The sequence below is a fragment of the Hydra viridissima genome, unplaced genomic scaffold, assembly GCF_058129835.1.
Source record: "Hydra viridissima isolate aposymbiotic clone 2 unplaced genomic scaffold, HvirCarnegie_v1 scaffold_4, whole genome shotgun sequence".
NCBI lineage: Eukaryota > Metazoa > Cnidaria > Hydrozoa > Anthoathecata > Hydridae > Hydra > Hydra viridissima.
In genome coordinates, this window is record NW_028324303.1 from 6,503,596 (window position 1) to 6,531,161 (window position 27,566).

The 27,566-nt window shown below is 28.6% G+C and overlaps 1 protein-coding gene and 1 long non-coding RNA gene across 6 annotated transcripts; one reads left to right on the top strand and one right to left on the bottom strand.

Moving 5' to 3' along the window:
• The first annotated feature begins 1,034 nt into the window (after positions 1-1,034).
• LOC145183257 (serine/threonine-protein kinase VRK1-like) lies at positions 1,035-26,327 on the top strand. Of its 5 annotated transcripts, none has more exons than XM_090084354.1 (14): positions 1,035-1,382; positions 2,514-2,575; positions 2,896-2,965; positions 6,435-6,631; positions 6,895-6,993; positions 10,132-10,264; positions 17,324-17,444; positions 18,092-18,153; positions 18,257-18,417; positions 18,916-19,017; positions 19,174-19,248; positions 20,709-20,810; positions 23,007-23,081; positions 25,428-26,327. In XM_090084354.1, the coding sequence occupies exons 1-14, from the start codon at positions 1,208-1,210 to the stop codon at positions 25,695-25,697; spliced, it is 1,704 nt and encodes a 567-aa protein (XP_089940480.1). In that variant the 5' UTR covers positions 1,035-1,207; the 3' UTR covers positions 25,698-26,327. The 5 variants fall into 5 exon arrangements, 4 of the variants coding, with proteins under 4 accessions (XP_089940480.1, XP_089940481.1, XP_089940484.1 ...); XM_090084356.1 differs by having other exon boundaries at positions 1,128-1,386; XR_016451572.1 differs by lacking the exons at positions 20,709-20,810; positions 23,007-23,081 and having other exon boundaries at positions 18,740-19,017.
• On the bottom strand, positions 23,604-24,299 carry LOC149889586 (uncharacterized). The gene is made up of 2 exons (XR_016451573.1): positions 24,183-24,299; positions 23,604-24,077 (listed from the first exon to the last, which is right to left on the bottom strand). It is a non-coding gene; the product is annotated as an uncharacterized LOC149889586 (long non-coding RNA).
• Positions 26,328-27,566: the final 1,239 nt, after the last annotated feature.

The following is a 27,566-nucleotide window of genomic DNA, read 5'->3' on the forward strand; positions in this document are numbered from 1 at the left end:
TTTTATACTAAAGTTGTTTTGAACAATGGAAAATACAATTTACTTGATAAGATATATTTTTCATATAAGAAAAATAGGATTTTGGACTATTTTTTAGTAAAGTAAAAAATAGTGCCGTTGTTATGGCGGTTGTTAAGGATGCTTAAAATACTAGGGTTCAATAAAGTCTATTTTAATGAAGATCTATTGCGAATTTTCAAAAATGGTTTTCAGATTGTGAATCTCTGATAAATTTTGCACAATACAAGAAAATAATATTTTTTTTCAAAAATTTCATATTTCTGAGGGGTTTTTCACCTTAAGTAGAAGTTTCTGGAAATAGTCTAGTCCTAAAAAATTATATATTTTTGTGTCCCAAAATGCAATATTACTATCTAATAATACTATTCACCGTTGCATATTACTATGGTTCAAATGACTGGGGAATTTATAACGTTAAGCTATTTATAGAAATACACCCCAGATATAGTTTCTGAGCGGATTTCTAGAGACCAGACTTTAGTTTTTTGATTTTTTACAATTATTAACAATTAAAATAAAAATCTCTGTACAAGTTGTTTAAAATAAATCTAATTCTCTGAAATTTATTATGTCCAACTTTTTTCCTGAACACATCAGTCCAGTCAGAGATGAACATAGCGAATGATTTCATCAAGGTATTCAGTTGATAGAAAATCGCTGTGAAAGGGTTTCGGAATGAAAGAATGATGGGCGGTTATTGCTGGATCGTGACAACCCAGGTAAAGTTTTTAAAAGAAATTCGCAGCAATTTCGAGCAACTTTTATACTACTTATAATGAATAAAATATGGTATATGTGAATAATGACTTAAACTGTTGACATGTTCTGAACTAAGTTACTAAAAATGTGGGAGATGAAAATTCACACGACATAACCGTAGGTAAAAATCTTTAGCTTACGTGAAACTCGAGAAAAAAGAAGGGGTCCTTTTCACAAAATCTGTATGTGATTGAGAAAAACTGATTAGATATATTTCAAATCAGCGTGAAAAGTTTATCCAGAAAAAAATATTTGTGTTTCGTGAAAAGTATGAAAAGTTACTTTTTGTTGATCAATGTAATTGGCGCGGATACAATCTAAATGGTATTTACCAAACCCACTCACTTGCACTATCTTCAAAAATTCTTTCAATATGTGACTATAACAAATTACAAATTAAAAAAACAAATTACAAAGACCTAAAAAAATGCCACCCAAATCAAAAATACAAGTTGAAAAAAGTAGTTTTAAACCAAAAAAGGGTGGTCCTAAAGGAATGGCTCAACCACTAACGCCAGGTCTTCCTCTTACAGATCTCATAAAAAATACATGGGAACTTGGTCCAAAAATTGGTCAAGGTGGATTCGGATATATTTACTCAGGCATGTATGAGCAATGTTAAGTTTTAGATAAATGTTACAAGTAAAGTTCTATGATTGTAACTATATAATATTATTTGTTAACTAAACTACCAATTTTTGTTAAATATAAAATTATATAAATACAATCTAAGTAATATTTAAAGTTTAAATATTTTACTATAAATTTTTATTTTTATAGGTTTTTTTTGACCTTTTTAATGAAACCATGTATAAATTAGGTTATTATCCTTCATTAACTTGATTAAAGTTTATTGATATAGCTTTAAAACTGTAAAACAAGTTCTATTAAATAGTTTTCAGACAAAGCTAATTAAAAGAGTTTATTTGGATCTTTCATCATCATCATCATCATCATCATCATCATCATCATCATCATCATCATCATCATCATCATCATCATCATCATCATCATCATCATCATCATCATCATCATCATCATCATCATCATCATCATCATCATCATCATTATCATCATCATCATCATCATCATTATCATCATCATCATCCTGCTCAGATTCTAGACCTTCAAGTTATTTATAATCATAACAACAAGTTTAATATCTTCATCCCTATCCAAACTGGAAGAAAACAGTCTTGAAGTTCTTTCAAAGAAAATCTTAGAATGCTTTAATGTTAAATTGAAATGTTCATTAATATCAAAGGTATTGTTGACTGTTTATCTTTTTTTCAAAAAAAATCAAATCACTATCATAGTGTTGTTATTAAAGACAACAATTTGATTACAACCAACATATCCTTATCATCTATAACACAAGAAAAATAAGTTCTTAAAACATTGTTAATGATGATTGGCCATTTTAGCTACTGCTTAAGTTGAGATCTACTCCTAGAACGAAGAGTCTATTAGCATTCTAAAAGAGTTAATATTTTTCAATAAGTAACTTGATGTTATAAGAAATTCATGGCCATATTTAGCGATGTTCTTTTTAAAGTTGTACAAACCTTTAACTTTATTGATATACCTCTTTCTTAAATCTTGCTTAATTACATTTGAACTGAATTTGCTATATATATATTTATTTGAACCAACTTATTTAGGAGTGAACCTTTTTTTTGGACTACTATTATCATAAATTCTCCTTTGATAAAGAAGGCTTGTTTTCTTTATAGGTGTGCAGGTGGAATCTAAAAATGTTTCCTTTGACAGTAAATCTGAATTTGTTATAAAAGTAGTAAGTATCCTTTAAGTAGCCATTTAAAATGAGCTATTTTAATAATTTGTTAAAAAGCTTAACAAATATTAAATTTATACTAAAAAGTTAGGAAAGTAAAATTACTTTTTAATTTAATTTTCTAAGATGTTATTTGTGTTTTATTGATGTTTTGCTAATGCTTATGTAAAAATAATTTTTAAATTTTGTTTATTTAATGAAAAGTGTAAATGTTCATTTTGTTGTGATTGAGAAATAGCTTTTTACAGATTAGCTTTTGTTTTAAAGTACTGTAAATTTTAAAGTATTGTGAATTTTAAATTTTAAAACTTTTAATTTAGGAACCTCATGCCAATGGCCCATTATATGGTGAAATAGCTTTTTATCAGCGTGTTGCAAAGATTGAGCTTAGTAAATTTTTTGAATATATTATTTGTGTATTTATGATGTAATTTGTATATGATTTATACATGATATTACATAACTTTAGAGTATAGCAAAAAAAAGTCATAAACTCAAGGAAAGTAACAAAACTTAAAACTCATTAGCAGCACAATATATTTTTTTAAATTTGAAAAACAATAGTTTTTTGATTAATCTAACATGAAATTAGATAATTTTTTGATTGTTTATGTAAAGGTGTGGCTCTTTTGATTTTGAATAATAAATTGTGTCATTCCATGCCAAGTAGACTAATATATCAGCATAGGCCACCTCAGATTACGATGAAACTTCTTGTGTTGGTATATACAATGAGATAAGCAAATCCTGAAAATTACATTTTAATATCTTATGTGGTTCTTGAGAAACAGTTAATTAAAATATGATTTCAAAATGCTTCAAATTGGATGTTGATCAACTTATGCTGGATAGACATCAGATGATTAGAGCTCTTTATTCAAAAGTCATGGTTCATGAAAAAGTGCCCTAACCAGATTTTTTAAAATGTCAGATTCAAAACATCAGTTACCTTTTTAGATTGCATCAATTTCTTTGTTGAATTTTTTTTATACAGATAAATCTGTATGTCCTATTAGAAAAATAAAAAAAAATCATTTATAAACCCTAAAAACAGATTACAGATGTTGGGCTAAATTTTTAAAAAATAAAGAAAGTATATTTTGAAATTCTTAAATTTTAAAATACGACAATATTCAAAGATAAAAAGTTATAGTGAATGGTAAACAGCATCAAAATACTGTGGTAGTTGTCACAGCTGTGCATCGTTCTCTTTCAGAGCTACTAACCATAGCTGGTAATTAATAATCTAAAACTCTGGCATTTGTTATTTCATCTAACAACTGGATTTAAAATTGATATTTAAAAAATATTTTGAGACATTTTGGCTTGATTTGATTCTGAGGTCTAGATCTTGTTTACTTTTTCCACTTGAAGCATATCCACTTTTACAAAGTGCTATGGTAAGTTTCTTTTATGCTTTTATTTTTGTTTTATAGCTCTTTTTTATCAGGCAACCAAAAAAGTTCCTGCGGTTTATCCTAATTGCCTATTTCTAAGAAATGTATTAAGAAATCTGGTTGTGGTGGGGGGATGATTTTGCATATAAATTAGAGCTTGTTTTAAGGAGAATCAATCAGTGTGTTTCATAAGTTTTATTAGTGCGTTTTAAATTTAAAAGTCTTAAGTGGAGTATGGCTGTGTCAGTTGCGATAATTCGCGCCTGTATACTTTATGAGTTTAAACTTGGAACCAAAGCTGCTGAAGCTTGTCATAAGATATGCGCTGCTTTTGGGGAAAGTACCATAGCAGAACGGATGGGTCAAAAGTGGTTTAAAAAATTTTCTTCTGGAAATGAAAACTTTGAAGATGAGTCAAGATCTGGAAGACCATCCATCGTAAACAACAAGGATATTAAGCTGGCAATCGAGCAGGACCTTGCCTTAAGATTTAATGTGAGTGATGAAACTATTTGTTTACATTTGCACCAACTTGGAAAACATTGGAAGTTGAGCAAATGGGTACCTTATGAGTTGAGTAAAACAAACAAGCTACAACGCTTAACCATTTGTTCTTCATCGCTTTCCCGCCACAATTTAGTGCTATTTTTTGACCGGGCGTTGACATGCAACAAAAAATGGATTATGTACTGCAACAAAAAATGAACATATCATTGGCTAGCCAGTAACGATCCAGTACCAATGACTCCTAAACCAAGCATTCACCAACAAAAGGTTTTACTGTGCGTATGGTGGACTACAGCAGGTATCGTTCACTATGAGTTGCTACCAAGTGGACAAACCATTATTGCTGAAGGAGACTGTTTTTCAGAATAAACTTTATTAAAAATGTTTTTATGTGTATTTATTTATGGATCTGCAAAACCGCACAAACTTTTTTGGTTGCCTGATAGTTGACTTTATGCCTACTGATACTTTAATTCAGATATCTTTTTAGTATAACTTTTGCTAAAAAGTTGTCTCAGGTAATGTTGTTATCACTTTCATTTTTATTTGTATCATGAATTTTGGAAGACAATCTCTTTCTACAATCAGTGCAGAGTTTCATACTTGGAAAAAGAATTACTGTAAATTTTTATATATTTACTTGGCATTTTATCCATTAACAATCTAAAAACTCAAAGACGAACTAATACTATTTATCTTTGAATTTTCTTAAGTTTTCTGAGTTTGAAAATAATGCGGATAGTATTTTTTTCTTTTTTTTAAAATAAAGCCTGACTTCTGTAATCTGCTTGAGGGAGCTAAGAATGACTTGCCACTTTTTTTGTTGCTTTTTCTGATAGAATACACTTAGATTGATGTGTACAAAAAAATAAGGTATTAAGCTGAACATTTCAAGATTTACTTATCTCATTGTGGGACCTTTTAAAAATTTAATCCATTTAATATTCAATAACCTTTGTACATCACTCTATTGCTATAAAGTTAAGAAATAGTCACAAAGTTGTGTAAAACCATAAACAAAATCATGCTTTCATTGAATTTTTATGTATTTTAAAGACACGAGAAAACTCTGTAGTTAGCCACCAGTTTCAAGTGCACCACACATTATAGTAGATTAGAAGATTTCTAATTATGGCATACATTTCCAAAGCTACTGTGTAAAATGCTTTTAAAACACCAACTTGATTTCAGCAGCAGTCAAAAAATTATGGTGCAGAAACTTTACTAAGTCTGTCATTTAGTTTGAAATATCCTAGTGTAAAGCAACAGGATTCAAGAATATTGAAGTTGTTAGCTTAAATAGTGAATCTACCTGCACAGAACAACTGCTTAAAATTATAATATCAATTATATCATAGAATGTTTTTAAAGGAAGCAATCTAGTTGGTTGTTTATCAGCAACTTTTTCAATTGCATCTTTAAAAACAATCTTGTACAACCAATTGACCTCTAACAATAATTAGTTCTTCTTACCATTTTTTAACACAATGTCAGACAGCAAAATGCAGCAAATCTTGGTTTCACAACACATTGAAGTTATGAGTTAGCCTATTAATATTCCTGCATTAAGAACCTCATGTTAGATAATCAAATAGTAAAGGGCAGACCATAAATTTATTTAAAAAAACTTATATAGAAATTTGTACTTTGCTCTTTAATGTATGTTACTTATGGAAAAACCAACTGTCAAAGCTTACTTAAAAATTCTTTTTTATCTTTATTATTTTTTTAAAATCTTTTGTTTGTTTTTGTTTGTTAAACTTAAATTTGTTCCAATCATGAGTTATTCAATTTGTTCCAATCATGAGTTATTAAGGTTAAAATTTAATTGTCTAAAGATATCTTTCCAAATGTTTTAATTTTTTTGCAGAAAAAATAATGGATTTTCTAGTAAAAAAAAATCATATTCCACATATTTTCTCCTTTTTTCATTATAAATAAGTTTAAAATTTCAGTTGATGAATGGCTGAAATCCAAAAAGAAGCAATTTGTTGGAATTCCACAATATATTGCTACTGGCTCTTTTGATAGTGAAAATGTAAAGTACAGGTTTCTTGTTATGGAACGATTTGGAACAGACATAGAAAGAGTTTTTAAACAATGTAATATGAAGTTTCCTGAAAAGACTGTTTATTCTCTTGGTCTTAGAATTGTAAGTTGTTGTTTCTTTGAGCAATTTTTTTTTTTAATTAAAAATATTCAAATGTGATTTAAAAGCACCTTGCTTTTAAATTACAATGTTAAAATGCAATTTAAAAGCAAGGTGTAAAACAAGTAAAAACTTGTTCTACACCTTGCTTTTAAATTGCATTTGAATACTGTTATTAAAGCTAATTCTGCTTAATTTCTTCTGTGTTATCATTATATTGATCCATTAGGATACATTCACAATATATTTCTTCTGTATTTCATTAGGTTGATGCATTAGAATACATTCACAGCAAGGAGTATGTCCATGCTGATATTAAATCTTCTAATTTGATGCTTGGTTTCAAGAAGCCAAATGAATCCAAGGTGATTTTTAGTGCTAGCTAAAACAACAAAAAAATGGATTGTTTAATGCTTAATATAATTCACTTAATCATGATTATTTCAGTTAGTTGTTTTTGTGAAATTTTAAATTCAACTCTTTGCCAAGTAAGTTTGTAATCTTGGTTAGTTTGACTTGATCAATACAAGTATTTTTCAGACATCCAGGTAGATTTTGACCTCTACTTTAAGCTGAACTTTAAATGATAAGGTTGGGAGCAAGGAAGCTCCATGCAACATGGTGCTAAAAGACTCATAATTTAAGTTGTTACCTCATTTCATATGGCATCACTTTTTTGTCCTTAAGAAAGAATAAAGACTTAAGCTTTAAGTAACTACCACCAGTATTTCATTTTTTTCACTTCAATAACTGTGCTCTTGGCAGTACCATCAACTTTTCAAAGTTATCTCAATGCACCCTCTCATAATACAATCATACTGTGATATTTGATGTTTCTTTACAAGCCTTTTGCCTCTTGCACCATATAAAAATTTAGCAAAATAAAATCAATATCAAGATTTCATTTTCTTCTCTTTACATTAGGAGTATGTAAGAGTTTTTGTAATCAAAAATCTTTAATTTTAAGTTATGCAAATTAAAATTTAGTCACTATGATTTATACATAATCTGAAAGAGAATTTTTTTCTTGTTTAATATGACTATTTTAAGTGAAGATATTATTTATGTGTATTTTCTTTAAAACAATGGAAGTAGAAAAAATTCATTTAAGACATTGCATGCTTTATGAGTTTATAGAACTGATATCTGTAAGTAAGAACTGATTAGTTTATAGAACTGATAATCTGTAAGTAAGAACTTGTCAAACATGTTTTTGGTAGTTTAACAGTGAATGCTATGACTTAAAAGACCAGCAATGCTCTGAAATTATTTTACTATTTCTAGGCATTTGCAAGAATTAGTAGAAATTAAAAAAAAAAAGGAAAACAGATTCCATATGAGTTGAACATAATTTAACAATTGAACAATAACATTTCTTATTTAGTAAAGATTAAGAAAAAAGATTTTTTATGGAAAATAGATATAAAGTTTTATGGAGATTAAAAATGCAGCTATTTTGAGAACCCTAGTAATAAAGAATAGTGGTTAAGTTGTGGTCAAACAGTTGCAACTCCAAAAAGAGACTGTAGTAATGTGATATAATTCTACAGGAATGGTATCAGAGACTTACCTACAAGATGGCAAAAGGTCTTTGATTCTTGTGGAAATTATTTCAATTATGATTAGTATATTTAAATTTATTTTTCTTAATGAAAATAAACACAAAAACAGAAAAAGACAAAACTTTTGCACACTCCTAATATAAAAAACAATAGACTTAAATGTATGTAAAGTTGCTGGTAAAATTTTCTTAGACAATTTATAGAATGATTGCTCCTTATTCAAAAATTCTTATATTGATTATTGGCTTGGCGTTGATTGGTATAATGTATAAATTTATAAAGATCATAGATAAATCATCTAATTTATAATATAAATAAAAATTTAATGTTTATAATTGGGTTGGTATTGATCAGTGTAATGTATAAATTTGTAATGATCATAAGTAAAAATTTAGTCAACAGAAACTTGTTACATGAGTTTTTGAGTTCTACTTTGTTGTATTTTGTCTCATTGTTTAATTTTTAAGCACTTATTTTAATTAGGTTTGATTTTTCAAAATTACAAAAGAAAGAAATTGTACATTAAAAAGCATTTTTTAGTTTGTAAAAATTATTTTTACAAACTAAAAAATGCTTTTTAAGTTTGTCCAAAACATCCCACCCTTTTATTGATATAAAACCATGTTCATACGTAAAAGCAACAACTTTTAAAATTGTTTGTCAATGATTTCTCTTTAATGCAGTCTAGATAAGAGATATGGCAGCTGTAATTCATGACATTTTACATTTAACACCTTTTACATTTAACTCTATCTATTTACAAAAATAAATAGTGATAACATTTAACACTATCTATTTATTTATAAAAATAAATAGATAGTGTTAAATGTAAAAGGTGAATCATTAATGCTGTATTTTTATCTCAGTAATAATTATGTGTCACTGATATTTATTTTAAATTACTCAATAATTTTGATTTTCACTTTTATTTAATTTGCATCCTGATTTCCTGAAACAAAACTGCAACCTATAACATTGAAGTGATTCAGCATTATGTGTAGCATACAGCTCTGCCTCTCTGTTACTATTGCCAGCTTTTAACTTCTGTCATATAACTATTTTATTGGCTCAAATACAACAGCATTAACATTGTTCACTCATTTTAAAATGACCTTCAACAACAGCATTAACATTGTTCACTCATTTTAAAATGACCTTCCCGAAAAGGTTTTTTGAAATATTTGATTGGAAGTATATCAATCACTTATAGTAGCCTAATACAAGCTGTAATAACAAGATGCAAAGTAGACATTGTTACTACAACTGTGGACAGGGTTTTTGTCCCTGAGACTGTTACTTTATGTCTTTACTAACACTGACCAACAATTTTCAATCTCTCCAGGGAATTCCTTTAATGAGGCCATAAAATCATTTAAGTGATAAATTTCTCTTTCTTTTTATATTTTTGTGAATTAGAACATTGGTTGTGGCTTTTATGGTTTATTTTATAAATATATTCAATTTGAACATATAAACTTTCCTAATATGCATTCTCTTGATTTTCCTACATAACATCAAAACCCATTTTGTACTACATAGCATTAAAACCCAATTAGTCTTGCAATACATCAAATAACTATTAGAAACTGAAATGACTTGAAATTATTTTGTAGGTGTAAAAGATAAATACCAAAATATAATTTCCTTAATCTTTATATGAATGTTATCCTTTTATCTAATAAATTTGAAATTAAGAAAATAATTATAACTTTGGAAAGTTTCACAAGCTGCTGACTAAGATTAGTTTACTATCATGCTTCTGGAATATTAAAGGCAAAACCAATATTTCTTAGATTAAAAACACACAAGGTAGTTGAGTTCAGAAGGTTGTTGTATTTGATGTCCAAAGTTAGCCATCAGTCCAAAATCTGTTTTATGGTATTTATGTGTAATTTTTATGTTTTTAATGTGATGTAGAATTTTTTAACTTTATTTTTGAAGATTTATTTGTTGGACTATGGGTTGGCATACAGATATGCCCCTGATGGCAAGCATGTTATTTATAAAGAAGACCCTAAACGCCAACATGATGGTACAATTGAATACACAAGCAGAGATGCCCACCGAGGTTGTGGTAGGTTTAAATATAAAATAATAATATAATTAAAATGTTTATCTTTCAAAGTGTTGGCTTTAAGATATATATGCATGTCTGAACAGAAGAAATATATATATATATTTCTTCTGTTTAGACATGCATCTATATCTTAAAGCCAAGCCAATATATATATATATATATATATATATATATATATATATATATATATATATATATATATATATATATATATATATATATATATATATATATACATATATATATATATATATATATATATATATATATATATATATATATATATATATATATATATATATATATATATATATATATATACACTATTGTAGTTTAAACACCTTAAAATTATTGTTAAAATAAATTTTGAGTAGAAAATATTTGAACCGTGCAGATAAAATTGATGAATGTCAGCAACTGCTTTTTCTTTTTGTTATTTGAAAAAGTGAGTAAAATTTGAGGGCAAGTTATTGCAATATTTTAAACAAAACATCCATATTTTTGTTTTGAAAGAATCTTTGAGATTATATATATGTCTTGAGTAAAAAAACTTTTATTCTTTAAGAATAATTCAAGTGTTTTTTTGTCACATACATATCTGAAAAAATTAGGTTGTGTCACTGAACTAAAAGCTAAAAAAGTTTGATTATCACAATGAAATTAGGCATTAAAGCAAGGTTTTTTTAGAAATTATATATTTTAATGTAAACTTTTCATCACTATTAAAAAAAATTGGTCAAAAAGTATTATATTAACTTATAGTTATAGTTTAAAAGCTGTTGTGTCACTGAACCCATCAACAGAATAATTAGAACTTTATAAAATATCGTGGTAAGGAAGTCAAAATATCATCCAAATGTTCAGATTTTGTTGTAGGTTTTATTTGAATAAATTTTGCATTTTAGTATTATGAAGGGATATTAGTAAATATTAGTAAACTATTGGATTTATGTTAACATTTTCTTATAAAGTTGTAAATTTTTAAGAAATGGAATCAAAATTAGAAGTAAAAAAAAAAATGTTATGCAGAATACCAAGCTAATTATGTTTCTCGAAATGCTGATAAAAAGAAAGAAATGTCCAGAGTAAGGTCTAAGAGCTATTGAGAAAAAAGCTGATCCTAATAAAAAAGCAGCTTATGATGCTTAAGCAAAATTAGGAGTTTTAAAAAGTTGCGCTCTAAAAAGAAAACTTTTAAATCAAGACCAATCTCATCTTTTAAAACTGTTCAACAAGAGGAAAAGATTTGAAAAGGGTTTTAAAGCCACTACCAACTTCAAACGAGAAACAATCTGAAATTCTTTCTATTCTTTCAAATAGCTCTGTTTTTTAAGATAATTTGGGTCTACCTCTAGCATGTTCAAAGCTGTATGGTCTTTCTGAAAGCAATGTTTTAGCAGTTGTAAACTTTTATAATGAAGATAAAGTTTCCAAAATATCACTAAACAAAAAAGATGTCACTCGAATTCAGTTATCTGACAGAAAAGCAAACAATATTCAGATACATCATTTATGTTCTACGCTAAAAGAAGCTTTCGAGTTATTCAAGGATCAACACATAAAAATTGGGCTCAGCAAATTTTGCGACCTTCATCCACACAATGTGAAATCAGATACCAAATTTCTGCATAATGTTTGTGTTTGTAGTTTGCATGAAAATATGCGATTTGCCTTAGATGCATTAACAAAATCAATTCAAGCGTCTTCAATCAAAGCTGGATCTGAAATGATAAATAACTTTGTTTGTGAACCGTACACATACGATTGCGCCTATGACAAATGTGTTGCATGCAAAGGTATGAAACAGTTTGATAAACACTTGCAAACTGTTAATACATTTGGTTTTGAAGTATCCTGGAACAAGTGGAGAAAGCCTGAAACTAAAACATATGCAAACATTAAAAAAATTTCAAAAAAGTCTACTGTAACAGAACTCATCCAACACATATCAGCGATGCGTGATAAGTTCGTTAAACACGCATTTGTAAAGAAAAACCAATCAACAATTTTTAAGAAACTGAAGGAGGTTTCAATGAGTGTTATTTCTGAAATTGCAGTAATCCAAGTTGACTGGGCTGAAAATGCTAGGTGTTTCTATCAAAATGAACCGCAAGCAGCTCATTTTGGTCAAAATCAAGTTTCAATCATGACCCTTGCAGTCTGGAACATTGAGTTAAAAACATTTGCCATAGTTTCTGATTCAACTGATCATACAAAGTCTTCTGTTATACCATACATTGACAAAAATCCTTCGCTTTATTCGATAATACCACTTCTCAGTTAAAAAAAAAGCATTATGGCTGCAATGGTTATGTTTGGAAAACATTTTCATAAAAAATTCTTCAGGCATTTCTTTGCAGCAATGCATGGAAAAGGAATGGTTGATGGTATAGGAGCTACTGTTAAGCAAGTCGCAGTTAAATCTAGTCAATACGAGATCAGGTCAGCAGCAAATTTTGCGTTAGTATTACAAGATTTGCAAATATCTGTTATTCATGTCAGAAAACAACACAAGATAACAAAAAAATGAACTTGGATTCAGTTCAATTTTAAGTTATTCAAGAAAATCAAAGATATATTAAAATCACATTATTTTTATGTTCAGAATGATAATGTTGTTCTGATGCTATTTTCACCTGAGTATAATTAAAATTTTTTGCAAAACAACAAAACTTTTTAAAATGATTTTAATTCCATCTTTTTGTTTTGTCACTGAATGTTGTGTCACTGAGCTGATAGTTTTTTTCTGTAAAATAAAACAATATTAAAGCTTTGTTTTTTTTTTGCTTTTTTTATGACTGCCTTATTGCCAAATGAATAAATTACAACAAAAAATTCTAATTAGTCTAGCAAGAATTAAAATTTCTGTATTGCGTCACTGAACTCATGTTTTACTTTTGCTTATGTTAATACAAGTGTGTTTAATTTATATAATAAAATTTTAATTCAAGACTGATTTAGAGTAATAAAAAATTATTTTTGAGTTAAAAAAATTTTTATTAAAAAAAAATCTCTCCACATGATAGGTGACTGAACTATAGAATTGGCCACATATACATATACAATTATATATATATATATATATATATATATATATATATATATATATATATATATATATATATATATATATATATATATATATATATATATATATATATATATATATATATATATATATATAAAACACATAAGAAATTAAGAAAAAATGAAGAGATTAAAGATAAATTCATCAACAATTTATCTTCTATGAAAGATAGGAGAAAAAGCAGACATGTCATATTTTGTAACTTTTGAGAAATATAGATTTTACAGGTTGAAGGTTTCTTATTCCCCTCAGATCCCATGTGTAAAATTATGTATATATTTTATGTCTTGATATTTTTGTTTTAATTAATTTTTGTTGCCTTCTATGTGTGCATGAACCAATTATTTGTCAATATTTCAAAATCATTCAACTTATACCATCTATGGGCAAGATTTGACAAAAATTGAATTTGTTATCAGTTTTGCAGGGATAGGTTGAGGGAGGTGCACATTTTTATACTTTTTAAATGATTTATTCATATTCATACAATTAACCAATAAAATTTTCATCTGGTTTTTAAAAAGCATTTCTTATAGTCTCAAAGAGTTTTCTTCGCCATTTCATATTAGCTTTATCTGTCACCAATTGAAACTATTACTTATTTCTTGGTTTGTCTTTGTGCACACAAGCAAACCAAGAAATAAGCGATACAAAGATACAAAGATACAAAGCTCAGTGAATCAAGAGAAAAAGCCAAAAGGCTGAATGATGAAGTGAAACCTATAGCTGAAGTGCAGCATGAAAAAGTAGATCATATGCCATTTTTTGATAATAGTAAAGAGGGGAAGAGCTAGGGAGAACTCAATAAGTAAATTTTTTCACACGAATGTTTTTATGATGTCATTCTTACCAATAATAATATTTATTCAACAACAATAATAGTTCAAAAAATAATTTTATTATCCATCAACAATAATTCAGATCTGAAGGAATTATACTTCCATAGGATATTGCATTTTTAACTGCTTTTTATTGGTAGTATAAGTGATTTTTAGTTAGTTTGCATAGTCAGATCAATATATAACATGGGATAAGGAACAAAAAGGGGATAACAAATAATATTAAAATTTGTGACATGTCTTGTTTTTCCCTTGTAGTCTTCAATTATTGATAGCACTGGTCAACACAAAATTTCTGTCAAAAAGATTTGAACTAAAGTCTAGCTAAATTTGGGCTGCTGATTACAAATATGAACTCAGTTTTTGTCTATCACATCAGGATTTTGAGTTCATTTATCAATTTTTAAACAAAATTGCTCATTAGCTTATCTAACAAAGGTTTCGTGGGGAAAAAAAAAAACTTTTTTATTCAAGGAATAACAATGATTACAAATCCACAATCAAATATAGTGACATAATTAAAATAGAAAAAGTAAAGATACACACACATACACACATATATAAAAGGTGCACAGATTAATGGCAAATGGCAGTTATGAACTTTTTTCTTCTTGGCTGATCTATGATGTACAGCTTCTGAGTTACCTCTCATCAAACTCCAGCAAAAATCTGCCATCATGTGAGTTCTACTGGCCTTGATACTGTTCTTTGATTGCTTTAATATCTTGATGAAAGTCGTCCCCTTGTTCCTTGCTCACATACCCAAATTTCTCTGGAAAATTGTTCAAATGGCTGTGTAAACAGTGAATCTTCATACTCATAATATATTTAAGATCTTACAGGCTCATTAGTAGCTCTTCTACAATCTCTTAATAGTTGTTTGCTTTCTTAGTCCCTAGAAAAATCTGCACCACATTACAAAATGCACTCTAAGCTCTTTTTTTTGCCTCATTGATATGATAAAATTCGATCTCTCATAAGTGTTCTTTTTTGAAGTCCATCAGATATTCCAGCATTTTTCTTCTCCTCACTAAGACCAGGAAAAGTTGAAAATATATAACTGAAGCATTGTCCACTCCAGTCAAGAGCTTTGACAAACTGCTTCATCAATCCAAGTTTAAAGTGCAAGGAAGTCAATGTTTTTCCTATCCACTAGAGGATATTTGATAACATTCTTATCACCAGATCCAAAGTTTGTTGCTTAGGCCATTCTTTTTTTCTCCCAATGCTCTGCTGTATCTCTGCTGTCCCAGTGACACAGAAAACAGGCGTATTTTGTGTACCCTCCTTGCTGATCCAAAAGAAAGTTAACCATTTTCAATTTGACACAAATTAACCACCCATGAACGTGATGCTGCAACCTCTCTAGAACAATCTTGATGTTGTTATATTCTTTTTTAAGTTTTACAGAATGACCTATTGGTACAAAGCCATACTTACTTTGATTGTGTAACAGAACACATTTCAAGCTTCTTTTGGAACTACCAATAAAAAGCCTCCAATCCCTTGAATCATATGCTGGAAGTCCCATTAAGAGAATTAGCCCTTCTACATCAGTACAATAGACAAACTGGCCATCTGAATGGAAGTACTTACACACTTGTGCTTCCCTGTTACAATAAAATGAGACACGTTCCAGGTTTCAACATTCGATTCTCTTGTAGTCCAGGTTTCAACATTCAATTCTCTTGTAGTCCAGGTTTCAACATTCAATTCTCTTGTCCAGGTTTCAACATTCAATTCTCTTGTAGTCCAGGTTTCAACATTCAATTCTCTTGTAGTCCAGGTTTCAACATTCAATTCTCTTGAAGCCAACAGTTCAGTAGACTCTTGATAGATAAAGATCTCAAATGATTTAAAGCAGGTTGATTAAACAAAATTGGTTTGTCACAATCATTTCAAATTTTTTCAAATTTTCAATCTTCATATTGCTTGTTTATCTTATTAAAAACTTTTATATTGACTAGGCAGAGATAACAGTCATTTAAATGAGATAACAGTCATTTAATTGCTTGGTTAACAGTCATTTAATTGCAGAGATAACAGTCATTTAATTGCTTGGTTTTTTCCAAACCATAGACACTCCAAACTGAAGTTTAGCATCCTTTTCTTTAGACCATGGTCTCAAGGTCTCAAGCAGGTTTTGCACACTCTGTGAGGAGCCCAATGCTTGTCTTGGTCTCCAAGTGGTACTTTGAAGTATGCAAAATACATGCTCTCAACAAAGTTGTATTTATTGTGCCTCTGAGTCTTCAAAGTCAAGTTACCACAAATGTAGCAAAATATATTTGGATTATTTAAGCACTGTCTTCTGTGAGATGTAGAGACCATTGTTAGATTAGTAACACATCCTGCACACAAGTAAAAGAAAAAACTTGTTAGCTACCTTAGTGGTTCTTTGAATTTCTACCCTACCCCCTTAGATATTGTTTCAGAAAAAGAAAAAAAACAACAGGATAATACAAATAATAAAATTCAATAAAACACAACCTGAGGTCCTAATAAAGAGAAAAATGGATATGTGGACATGTGTGAATTGCAGAAATCAATCCTTTAATTCATGGAGGAAATTGGGTCACTTTTACTTCCGTTTAAGATTGACATATGCAATTTGCACTTGTTAGCATATCTGTTACTTACCCTATTGCGCAAAAGCAAGATGTGATAGAGTAAATATAAGCTCATATTTAAATTTAGCACCTTCAAATTAGTTTAAAACTGTTCTTAAACTCCATGCCAGAGAAGAAAAAAAATTTTTGTTTACCTGTGTATTAATGATTAACAATTAACAATCCTATAGAAAAAAAATAAAGATTCTCATAGATATTTACAAAAAAAGGTTTATAACCCACAAAAAGTACCACTTAATAAAAATTCAGGAAAAGTTACTTAACGTGATTAAAGTTACAACAACTAATTTGTAAAGAAATTAAGTAACTCATTGTATGGTTTGCTTTTTTTTTTTTTTAGTTATTTTGATGTAAAAATAAACATTTTTTGGGTGAAATTTTAAAAAAAATTTCTTTTTAAATTTTTTTTTTTTTTAAGTTGTGTAACTTTTTGTGACTAAATTTGTTTATTAAAATAATAGAAACTGAAATTACCTAGAATATTCTATCAATTTAATAGCACCATCTCGTAAAGGCGATTTAGAAATTCTGGGCTATTGCATGGTTCAGTGGTTATGCAGTAGGTTGCCATGGGAAGATAATTTAAAGGACAAAACCTTTGTTAAGGAAGAAAAAATCAGGTGAGAAAAATAAGAGAAAGTTTTACTGATAATAATGACCTTTAAACTTTTATGATTGCTTGTTATTTTCTTTGTTTCTTTTTTGAGTTTTTTTTATAGAAAAAACTTATTAATGCTTTTAATCCTTCTTTAAACTTCAATAGTTTTAATCTTTTCTTTATTGGATCAAATGCCCAGGGAGCATAGTCAAATATTTTTAAACAAGGGTGTAAAAACTTTAAATAGAAATAACTTTTTTTTTTTTTTTTTTTTTTTTTTTGTCTTCAATGGTTTTTTAATTCTAAGTAGTTCTTTAAATGATATTTTACTTTTAACAAAGTTAAAAAAAATTGCATTTACTTTAAATAATATTTTACTTAGTTCTTTAAATAATATTTTACTTAGTTCTTTAAATAATATTTTGTTTTTAACAAAGTTAAAAAAAAGTCTGCTAATTTGAACTCTGATTGATTTGTAAATTTAAAAAAAAATTTATAATCAAATTATTTATTCTATAAAATATGATTAATCTTTAGATGAGTGTAATTACACTCCCTTGCTCATTCTCGCTCCTACAAAACTTTTTAATAGTTAAATGTGTGTAAATTAAGGTTTTTTTTAAATTATCAGTTAAAAATATTTGTGCATTTAAATATTTTGAATTTTAGATATATGAATGATATACCAAACTTTATGAAGAAATGTTTTCCTCCCCCTCTCGAAACTCCAGGTGTTCTTGTTAATTAATATTGATTTTTGTTACTTTAAAATGGTTGATGAACTTAACACATAAAGTTTTTAATAAATCTTGTGTAATGTTGCTTTAAATGTAGTTCACCTGCAAAACTACTTGAAAATTATTGCTAATATGAAGTATGATGAGCAGCCTGACTACCAGAAAATTAAAGACCTGTTTATCGTTGCTTTAAAAAATCTAGGAATTGAAGATGATGGTGTTTCTATTCAATTACCATTAGTTCCCTCTCCACAAAAGGTTATTTTTTATTAAATCTTGCATGGTTTTTCGTTTTCAGGCACATAAAATCACCAAATAAAAGATATAGGGAAATAAACTAAATTCACCAGTTCATAGATAATTTAAATATCTTCTCATGCAATATCATTTCATGCAATACCATCTCATACAATACCATCTCATGCATATAAGTTCCATCTCATACATATAAATACCATCTTATGCATATAAATCAAATATGATCTCATGTGACCGCATGTAATCACATAGAGGGGCATGTCTAATAAAATCTTTTGTTTTTCAAACACTGCTTCTTTTGTTTTTGTTTGCACCGTTGCAGAAACATCCAAGTACCATTGCAGATAAAAATCCTAAAAAAAAAAGAATAGTATCAGTTGCAATGCTTCATTGATCTGATCTTTCCAAGACTATAAAAGGAAACTTTGATAAGACTTTGTTTTTTTTAGCAACACGTCTTGTATTTCTTCAGTTTTTTACTGATTTTAACTCTTTTAGAAACGTTCATGTATGAATGTAGATAAAAGTCCAAACAAAAGGAAGAGGATCAGCATTGATTCCCCTAACCAATCTGTCCAAGAATCAAAAAAGAAAGCACTGGTAAGGATACTTCAATCATTATAATTATTCAAGTATTATTTATTTGTGTGAAATGATGGTGGTTGGTGATGTAAAAGTTTTTGACTTTTTTTTTTTTTTTTCTTTTTTAACTGAAAAAAAATGTTCACTAAACATTGAATAATAACTTCTAAATAGAAGCGCCTTCCACGCAGTCCTCGCAACGACAATGAAAATTTGAAAGGAACGAAAATAAACAAAAGAAATCCTGTAGTACGTTTTTTTCTTTATTTATTACTTAAAGTTACTTTTTATATTAAGTTTTTTTAGTCATTTAAAGTTTTTTCGTTATTATTTTTTCGATGAAGTTGAAGGGTATCAAACTTTGTATAAAAACACCGATAAGTGAAAGGATGTAGATGTGTTCAATATTTAACTTACAAAACACTAAAATCTTAGAGCTAAAATTAACTTTAAATGAATTTTTTTTTTTTAATTAACTTAAGGATCACAGCAAGAAACATAAAGTTAATGGTTTTCTAATCTTTTTGTTAAACTGAAGAAGAGATGCTCTCGTTATTAATTAACGTAGTCATAAATTCTTAAAAATGTAATTTTTTATATAAGTCTTGCTATGTGAAAAGCTTCAAGTAAATAAAAAGTGCATTATAATGAATAATGAAACCTACTTCGAACTCGAATTGTTTGACGCTCCCAGGCAATAAATTTTACACAATCCCGAAAGAAACGAAACCTAACGTTTTGGCAATTAAAGCCGAAAAGTTTGAATTCACGTTTGAATTTATGTTTTTGTTTTTTTTGTTTTTTTTCTTCCAAAAAATATGAATTCAGCAAACGTGTCACATTTTTTGTCTGATTGAAAAGTTTGGGGCATAAATAAAATGTTCAACATCTGTGCAATTCAAACAGACCCGTTTCCAGAAGATATTAGCCGTCTGCCTCCCAAAATGATTTCAGACTTTTATAATCTCTCGGTTACAGACTTTGTTACACGCTGCTTAGTGTCTTTTTGTTTGTCAAAGAATTTCTGACGGCTACAGGTATTACATAAAATTAATTTTGTGTAATGTTGCTTTTAATGTAGTTCACCTGCAAAACTACTTGAAAATTATTGCTAATATGAAGTATGATGAGCAGCCTGACTACCAGAAAATTAAAGACCTGTTTATCGTTGCTTTAAAAAATCTAGGAATTGAAGATGATGGTGTTTCTATTCAATTACCATTAGTTCCCTCTCCACAAAAGGTTATTTTTTATTAAATCTTGCATGGTTTTTCGTTTTCAGGCACATAAAATCACCAAATAAAAGATATAGGAAAATAAACTAAATTCACCAGTTCATAGATAATTTAAATACCTTCTCATGCCATGCCATCTTATGCAATACCATCTCATGCATATAAGTACCATCTCATACATATAAATACCATCTTATGCTTATAAATCATATATAATCGCATGTAATCACATAGAAGGGCATGTCTAATAAAATCTTTTGTTTTTCAAACACTGCTTCTTTTGTTTTTGTTTACACTGTTGCAGAAACATCCAAGTACCAGATAAAAAACCTAAAAAAAAAAAAAGGCATCAGTTGTGATGCTTCACCGATCCGACCTTTCCAAGACTGTAAAAGGAAACTTTGATAAGACTTTGTTTTTTTTAGCAACACGTCTTGTATTTCTTCAGTTTTTTTCTGATTTTAACTCTTTTAGAAACGTTCATGTATGAATGTAAATAAAAGTCCAAACAAAAGGAAGAGGATCAGCATTGATTCCCCTAACCAATCTGTCCAAGAATCAAAAAAGAAAGCACTGGTAAGGATACTTCAATCATTATAATTATTCAAGTATCACTTATTTGTAAGGGTCTGCGTCTCGGAATCGTATTCTCGAAATGAACCGGGAAAAGCGTAACGAGACGAGAAATTCCCCGGAAAAAAATAACGAGACAAAGGAAATGATTGTCCCGGAATAAAGTTATAAATCGGGACAAAAATTTTTTCTCGAAATTTAAAAACTGTGTCCCGGATAATTACGAAACGTAACGAGACAGATCAATTATATTAACTAGATATCTAACTCGCGTTTTCGCAGTGAAGAAAATTTTTTGCCAACCAAGTTTGTTTTGCCAGCCAGAAATGACGCACAGTGGCTCAAAACAACAACAAAAAATTGGCATTAAACCCCTCACAATTTTTTGGTAAATATAGCGCCCTTTTTAAAATAATATTACATTAGAATGATCATTTATTTAAAAAGTAAAAACAGTTAAAAATTTTAATATTATATTCAAAGAAATCTAAAAAATGAGAGGTTTTTATTTAGTAAAAATGGAGAACTTTTAATCTAAATTAAAGTCTATATTTACTTTTAAGATAATCTTTTAAATTTATTTATTTTTTTAAGAAATACAAATGTCAATAAACCCATAAAAACCTTGTCTTCCGCCATTTTTTAAACAGTGGTTTAATATATCAAAATAAATGAAAATGGCGGAAAACAAGGTTTTTATGGACTCATTGACGTTTGTATTTCTTGAATTTGAGTTTTTTAATTGTATGACTTGTTTCAACATATCAAATATAGTTTCAAGAAACATATATTTGTCATCATATGCTACTTAGAACTTTGTTAAAATGTTTTAACTTGAATAATGATTTACTACTCAAGAAGTGCTAGATATTTGAAATAGCATTACTTAACAACTTCAGTATTTCCTGTAATATACAAGTAACATTATTTAACATAGGGAACGTAACATTATTTAACATAGGGAACGTAACATTATTTAACATAGGGAACGTAACATTAACATAGGGAACGTAACATTATTTAACATAGGGAACGTAATATGATAGTCAAAGAAGTTATAACATAAAATGTTAAACAGTGTAAAGTGAAAAATGACATAAAGTACTCAAAAATGTTTCTGATATATATTAATGATTTTAAAAACAACAACAACAAAAAGATTAAATTTTATCCCGAATATACGTGAATTAAGAGTGGATAAACTTCGATTTTGGAAGGATTTACTTAACGAAATCAAATAACACTAAAGAAATTAGTAAGGAGAACATAAATTAATGCTACTTTAGATAGATTTATTTCAAAAGTGAAGAAAAAAACTATAACGATGTGGTAGAAATTATGATTCTTTTATAGAAAAGGAATACCAATGGCTTCAAAAAAATCTTATGACCAATAAAAGTAACCATTTTGGTTCTGGAAAACCCCATAAACAATAGGTGGTCCTTGGAGAGCAAAGGAAAAGAGGGAAAATAAAAGAACTAGGTATTGAACATCATGCTCTATTGTTAGTCTCTGCAAGAATTACACTTTTTAAAAAAACTCAAATGTTTTATAGTTCAAAAAAGTTAAAGACACTTTGGATAAAAACTTTTCCCTTAAATATGAGTGTAAAACAAACTCTTGCATTAGAAGTGAATACTGACCTCAGCGGTAAACAATATTAAATGATCAGAAACTTAGCCCTTGAACACATATTTATCCCCTTTTTCCAATATAAGTTCAATACTTTTTTTCCCCTGATTTCAATTGAATTAATTTTTATAAAGCTGTGTTTATATAGATGGTATAACAATATCAATAATAGCAGCTGAAATAGATAATAGTAATTGTGTCAGAAATTCATTATTTAAATTTCACATTAAGGATTAACTAGAATGTCTCGTTAGGTCCCGTTAAAAAGATGTAAATTCCGGGAAATTATAAAGTTCCTATTTTGTCCGGGACATCTCGCCTCGTCTCGGTATCTTCCCAGATTTCGAGTGAAAATTGAAAGTTGTCTCGATATTTATTGCTAATCGGGACAAAGCTTTTAGAGTCGTCTCGTCTCGAATAAAAAAAATAACGAGCCGCAGACGCTTACTTATTTGTGTGAAATGATGGTGGTTGGTGATGTAAAAGTTTTTGACTTTTTTTTTTTTTTTTTTCTTTTTTAACTGAAAAAAAATGTTCACTAAACATTGAATAATAACTTCTAAATAGAAGCGCCTTCCACGCAGTCCTCGCAACGACAATGAAAATTTGAAAGGAACGAAAATAAACAAAAGAAATCCTGTAGTACGTTTTTTTCTTTATTTATTACTTAAAGTTACTTTTTATATTAAGTTTTTTTAGTCATTTAAAGTTTTTTCGTTATTATTTTTTCGATGAAGTTGAAGGGTATCAAACTTTGTATAAAAACACCGATAAGTGAAAGGATGTAGATGTGTTCAATATTTAACTTACAAAACACTAAAATCTTAGAGCTAAAATTAACTTTAAATGAATTTTTTTTTTTTAATTAACTTAAGGATCACAGCAAGAAACATAAAGTTAATGGTTTTCTAATCTTTTTGTTAAACTGAAGAAGAGATGCTCTCGTTATTAATTAACGTAGTCATAAATTCTTAAAAATGTAATTTTTTATATAAGTCTTGCTATGTGAAAAGCTTCAAGTAAATAAAAAGTGCATTATAATGAATAATGAAACCTACTTCGAACTCGAATTGTTTGACGCTCCCAGGCAATAAATTTTACACAATCCCGAAAGAAACGAAACCTAACGTTTTGGCAATTAAAGCCGAAAAGTTTGAATTCACGTTTGAATTTATGTTTTTGTTTTTTTTGTTTTTTTTCTTCCAAAAAATATGAATTCAGCAAACGTGTCACATTTTTTGTCTGATTGAAAAGTTTGGGGCATAAATAAAATGTTCAACATCTGTGCAATTCAAACAGACCCGTTTCCAGAAGATATTAGCCGTCTGCCTCCCAAAATGATTTCAGACTTTTATAATCTCTCGGTTACAGACTTTGTTACACGCTGCTTAGTGTCTTTTTGTTTGTCAAAGAATTTCTGACGGCCACAGGTATTACATAAAATTAACGCTACGATTGCAATATGCTAAAGAAAGTGTTTAAGCAATCATAGTCAGTAAGCGATTGTGCTGAAAAAGATGCGCAGTTAGCCACTGATTAACAAGAGTGACACACAACGCCAGCTTTTGTATCAGGTGGTGGAATACCTTAGTTGATGCCAGCATGTTTAACTAAGATGGGGCTTGTCAAGATCAGCACCTAAAACGAACAACTCAAATGTCTTAAAAGCTTCAATTAGAGGCAGTATTAAATAGTAATGAAGCATTGCAATGTCAAGCAAACCAAAAGACCAAAGTGGTCTACCTTGAGATGGTTTCAGACTACTTGTCAGAATTTGTGGGCATAGCTTTTTAAAGAAGAATGCCTCCTTCATTTCAATGCTTCCATAAATTTGGTACGGAGTTTCTTCAACTTGCTTAAACAGAAAGAGAAAGCTTATGTTAAACTTATCTAACTTACCATGTAAATATTTTTAAATATGAAATTTAAATTTTAAGCAATAAAAACCAGTCCGGTCACTGTTTTACTGGAAAGTATGTTTTGAATAATCGAGTTTGAATTGATCATGTTGAGAAAATGCGATTTTGGATTCTTATTTTTCTTTAACGTTAAGTTAAAGAAAAATTTTCTCAACATGATCAATTTTGAACAACATTTTGCGTTGGTCAACAAAAAAAATGGGTATCAATTTTTATCATTTTAAGCAAAATTTTTTATCATCTGAAAAAAAAAAAAAAAAAAAAAAACCGGTGTGAGTGTGCAAAAGTGCAAAACTACGAAACTTAACGACCTTAAGAGCCATTGTCTGAGAAATTTAGGCAAAATAAGCAAATTTTGGAAGTGATTCAAATTGTACTCATTTTTAGATATTTTGTAATTTTTTTTTTCTAAAATTTTTATTAAATTTTTATGCAACAACTGGAGGGCACTAGTGAATTTCTCCAGGTCTTGGTGGAAAAGACTCTCAAGAATATAAACTGAAAGAAGAACAAGTTCTTTCTATCAACGTTCTTTGAACGCAAAAAGTGATTTTTGGCAGGTTACTTCTTCCCAGGTCCTTGCATGCACATGGTTTTTGTTCCAAAAAGTCAATGTATGTCTTAGTGTCTTTCAAAAACACCTAAAAAAACTATGTACAAGTATTGGCCTTAAGAGATAGTAGAGTTCAAAGTTAGGGTAAAATTTCAAATGTTGTGGTTTCGGACCACGATTTCTAGACAATTGAAAATGTAATCTTGTTGAACTTTTACTTTTACTGTAGAAACCTACCCAGATTAGTAAAAAAAATCAAAAAGAAATGTTTCTGTCATATTCACGTTGCTAAAACTCCTCAAAATAGCAATTGCACTCAATGCGCAAAATTTTCTCAAAACGGGCCATATTTTGGGACCCAATATCTCCGAAATTAATAAAAGTTTTAGAAAAAAAAAATACCTGTGGCCTACTTTCATTGTCTTTTACAAAATATCTAAAAATGAGTACAATTTGAAGACATCACTTCCAGAAATCTCGTGTCTTTTTATTAATTGTACTACTTTTTTCATTTAGAGATCGATTCTGAATAAAGCTGAAGTTGCACAGTCAACTAATATTCCACCTTCACCTCTAAAACAAGTTGAATTTCCAACATTGGAGGATTCGCCATTGTCTACAAATTTCAGTCAACTCGTGTCTATTACAAGCAAAGCACCTTCAGTAAAAGAGACGCGCAACACTCATAATAAGGAACTTATCAATTTTAACGGAACTGCGAAAACAGTGCATGTTAGACTTAGAAAAAAAAACATATCCACGCGTGACTTTGGACAGTCGCCATAAGATGTTTCTGATAGTCTGTTAGTTGAAACGTTTTGGATTGGTTGGTTTGTTTAACGCTTTTAGCACATGATGGTTGTTATGCTAGTTATTACATGAATGTAGAGTTAGTAAACTTCGTTAAAGGATTTGCCTATTCTTAACTTTAATTTATTGAAGAACTAACTTTGTATACAATATTTTGATTTTTCTTTTGTAAGTATTCTCTACATGCTAAACCAATCAAAGAAGCCGTAAATTACTGTTAATAACCAATCAAAGCAGCCGTAAATAACTGTTACTAACCAATGGAGAAGCCGTAAATAAGTGTTAATAACCAAACGAAGGAAATTTTAAAAAAACGTCTAATTTATCTTTACATCATCTTCGCAAAAATACCGTCCAACAGCAACATAAGTTTGTGGTTTTATACAAAATTGAATGCTTATAAATTAAAATATAATAACCCTGGAAATGAGGTTGGATGCACTTTTCCTTTTTAAAGCAATCGTTCATTTTTTCGTTTGTATAGGTCACAGATGCTATCTGTTGAAATTTCTTGAATGAAAAATTGTTTTAAAAAGGGATTATGTAACCTCAATGACCTTTCTCGCAGTTCTTGTAATTCTTGTGAGAAATAAAATTTTAATTTACTGTTTGTGTGTTTAATCTGAAATTTAACTAAGTTTGTAATAAAATCTCTTTTTGCTGATATCTTTCGCTTCATTGTGAACAATACTTTTTCATACAATTATTATTTCATACTATTATGAATACTATTTCAAATCGGTAGTAAAAGATCTTAAAAAAATTTTTTTTTTAAAAAAAACCTGAAAATTTTTCGATGTTGAAGATTTCAGGTTTTTGTCTGTGTCTACATGAACTTTAAAATATGACATTATGGACGCATTGATATAAGAAATTAAAGTCTGAAAAAAAAAATCTGAAAAAAACATCACTGTTTATTACAAAAAACGTGTAAAGTAAAACGAGGCTGAACACTTTATTTTCAAGAAAAAAGGAAATGGTTAACATTATATAGGCAGTTCTATGTCTTTATTATGTTTTTTCAAATTAAGTAAATCCATTTTTTTAATATATAGTTAAGTTATTTTTAAGTTAAGTTAGTCATTATAATATATAAGTCTCGCAACATAATTATTTCCCAAATTACATATAATAGGTAAAATTTATACATAGAAAAGATCATTGCATATAAACGAAGCAAAATTTGAAATTCAACTGCAGCATCGCTTAAAGTTGCTCAATACCTCCGTCATCCACGAAGTTTAGTCTTATCTATAAAATAAAACTGGATTTCGTGGTTCTCCCTTCTCTTCCGCATCCTCTTTAAGATTCTTGGCAAAAATGTTTTAAACGCTATTTTTGTTGAGTTTACGTTTCGTAATTTCACAAATTTGTAAATTCTTGTAATATATTTTCATAGTAGGTACTATTTATCAATATTATCATAAAAAAAAAGTTTCACGACTAATAATTTTGGAAAAAAAATCTGTTGTTATCAAACTTGATTTTTAGTTGTAGTTTCTTCACTTTTAAATCTACTCTGTCTTTTTGAAGATCCATTTTTGTTAAGTTTTGTGAAATTTATTCAAACCATGCAGTAGGCTTTTCTTCAATGTTATCTACTTTGCACTCTTCAATGATATTGTTAAAATGAGTTTTGGCTTCACATTTTGGTCGTTCTTTACATTTTAAATTGGGTTCCAAGTTGACTTAATTAAAGTTTGTAAAGTTTAGAAGATTAAAAATTTTAACTTTTTAATAGTATTTCAAAATATGACACCTTACAAATCCGAAAGGGGGCCCCTCCATCCTTTCAATTACCCGATAGATGCACATTGCAATAGTTGAATTACTATAGAATTTCAA

Excerpts from the sequence above, each read along its gene's own strand:
- LOC145183257 (XM_090084354.1), top strand. The coding sequence starts at position 1,208 with ATGCCACCCAAATCAAAAATACAAGTTGAAAAAAGTAGTTTTAAACCA. Across the intron at positions 1,383-2,513 it reads ATTCGGATATATTTACTCAG|GTGTGCAGGTGGAATCTAAA; the intron begins GCATGTATGAGC and ends TTTTCTTTATAG. Across the intron at positions 19,249-20,708 it reads TAAACAAAAGAAATCCTGTA|AAACGTTCATGTATGAATGT; the intron begins GTACGTTTTTTT and ends TAACTCTTTTAG.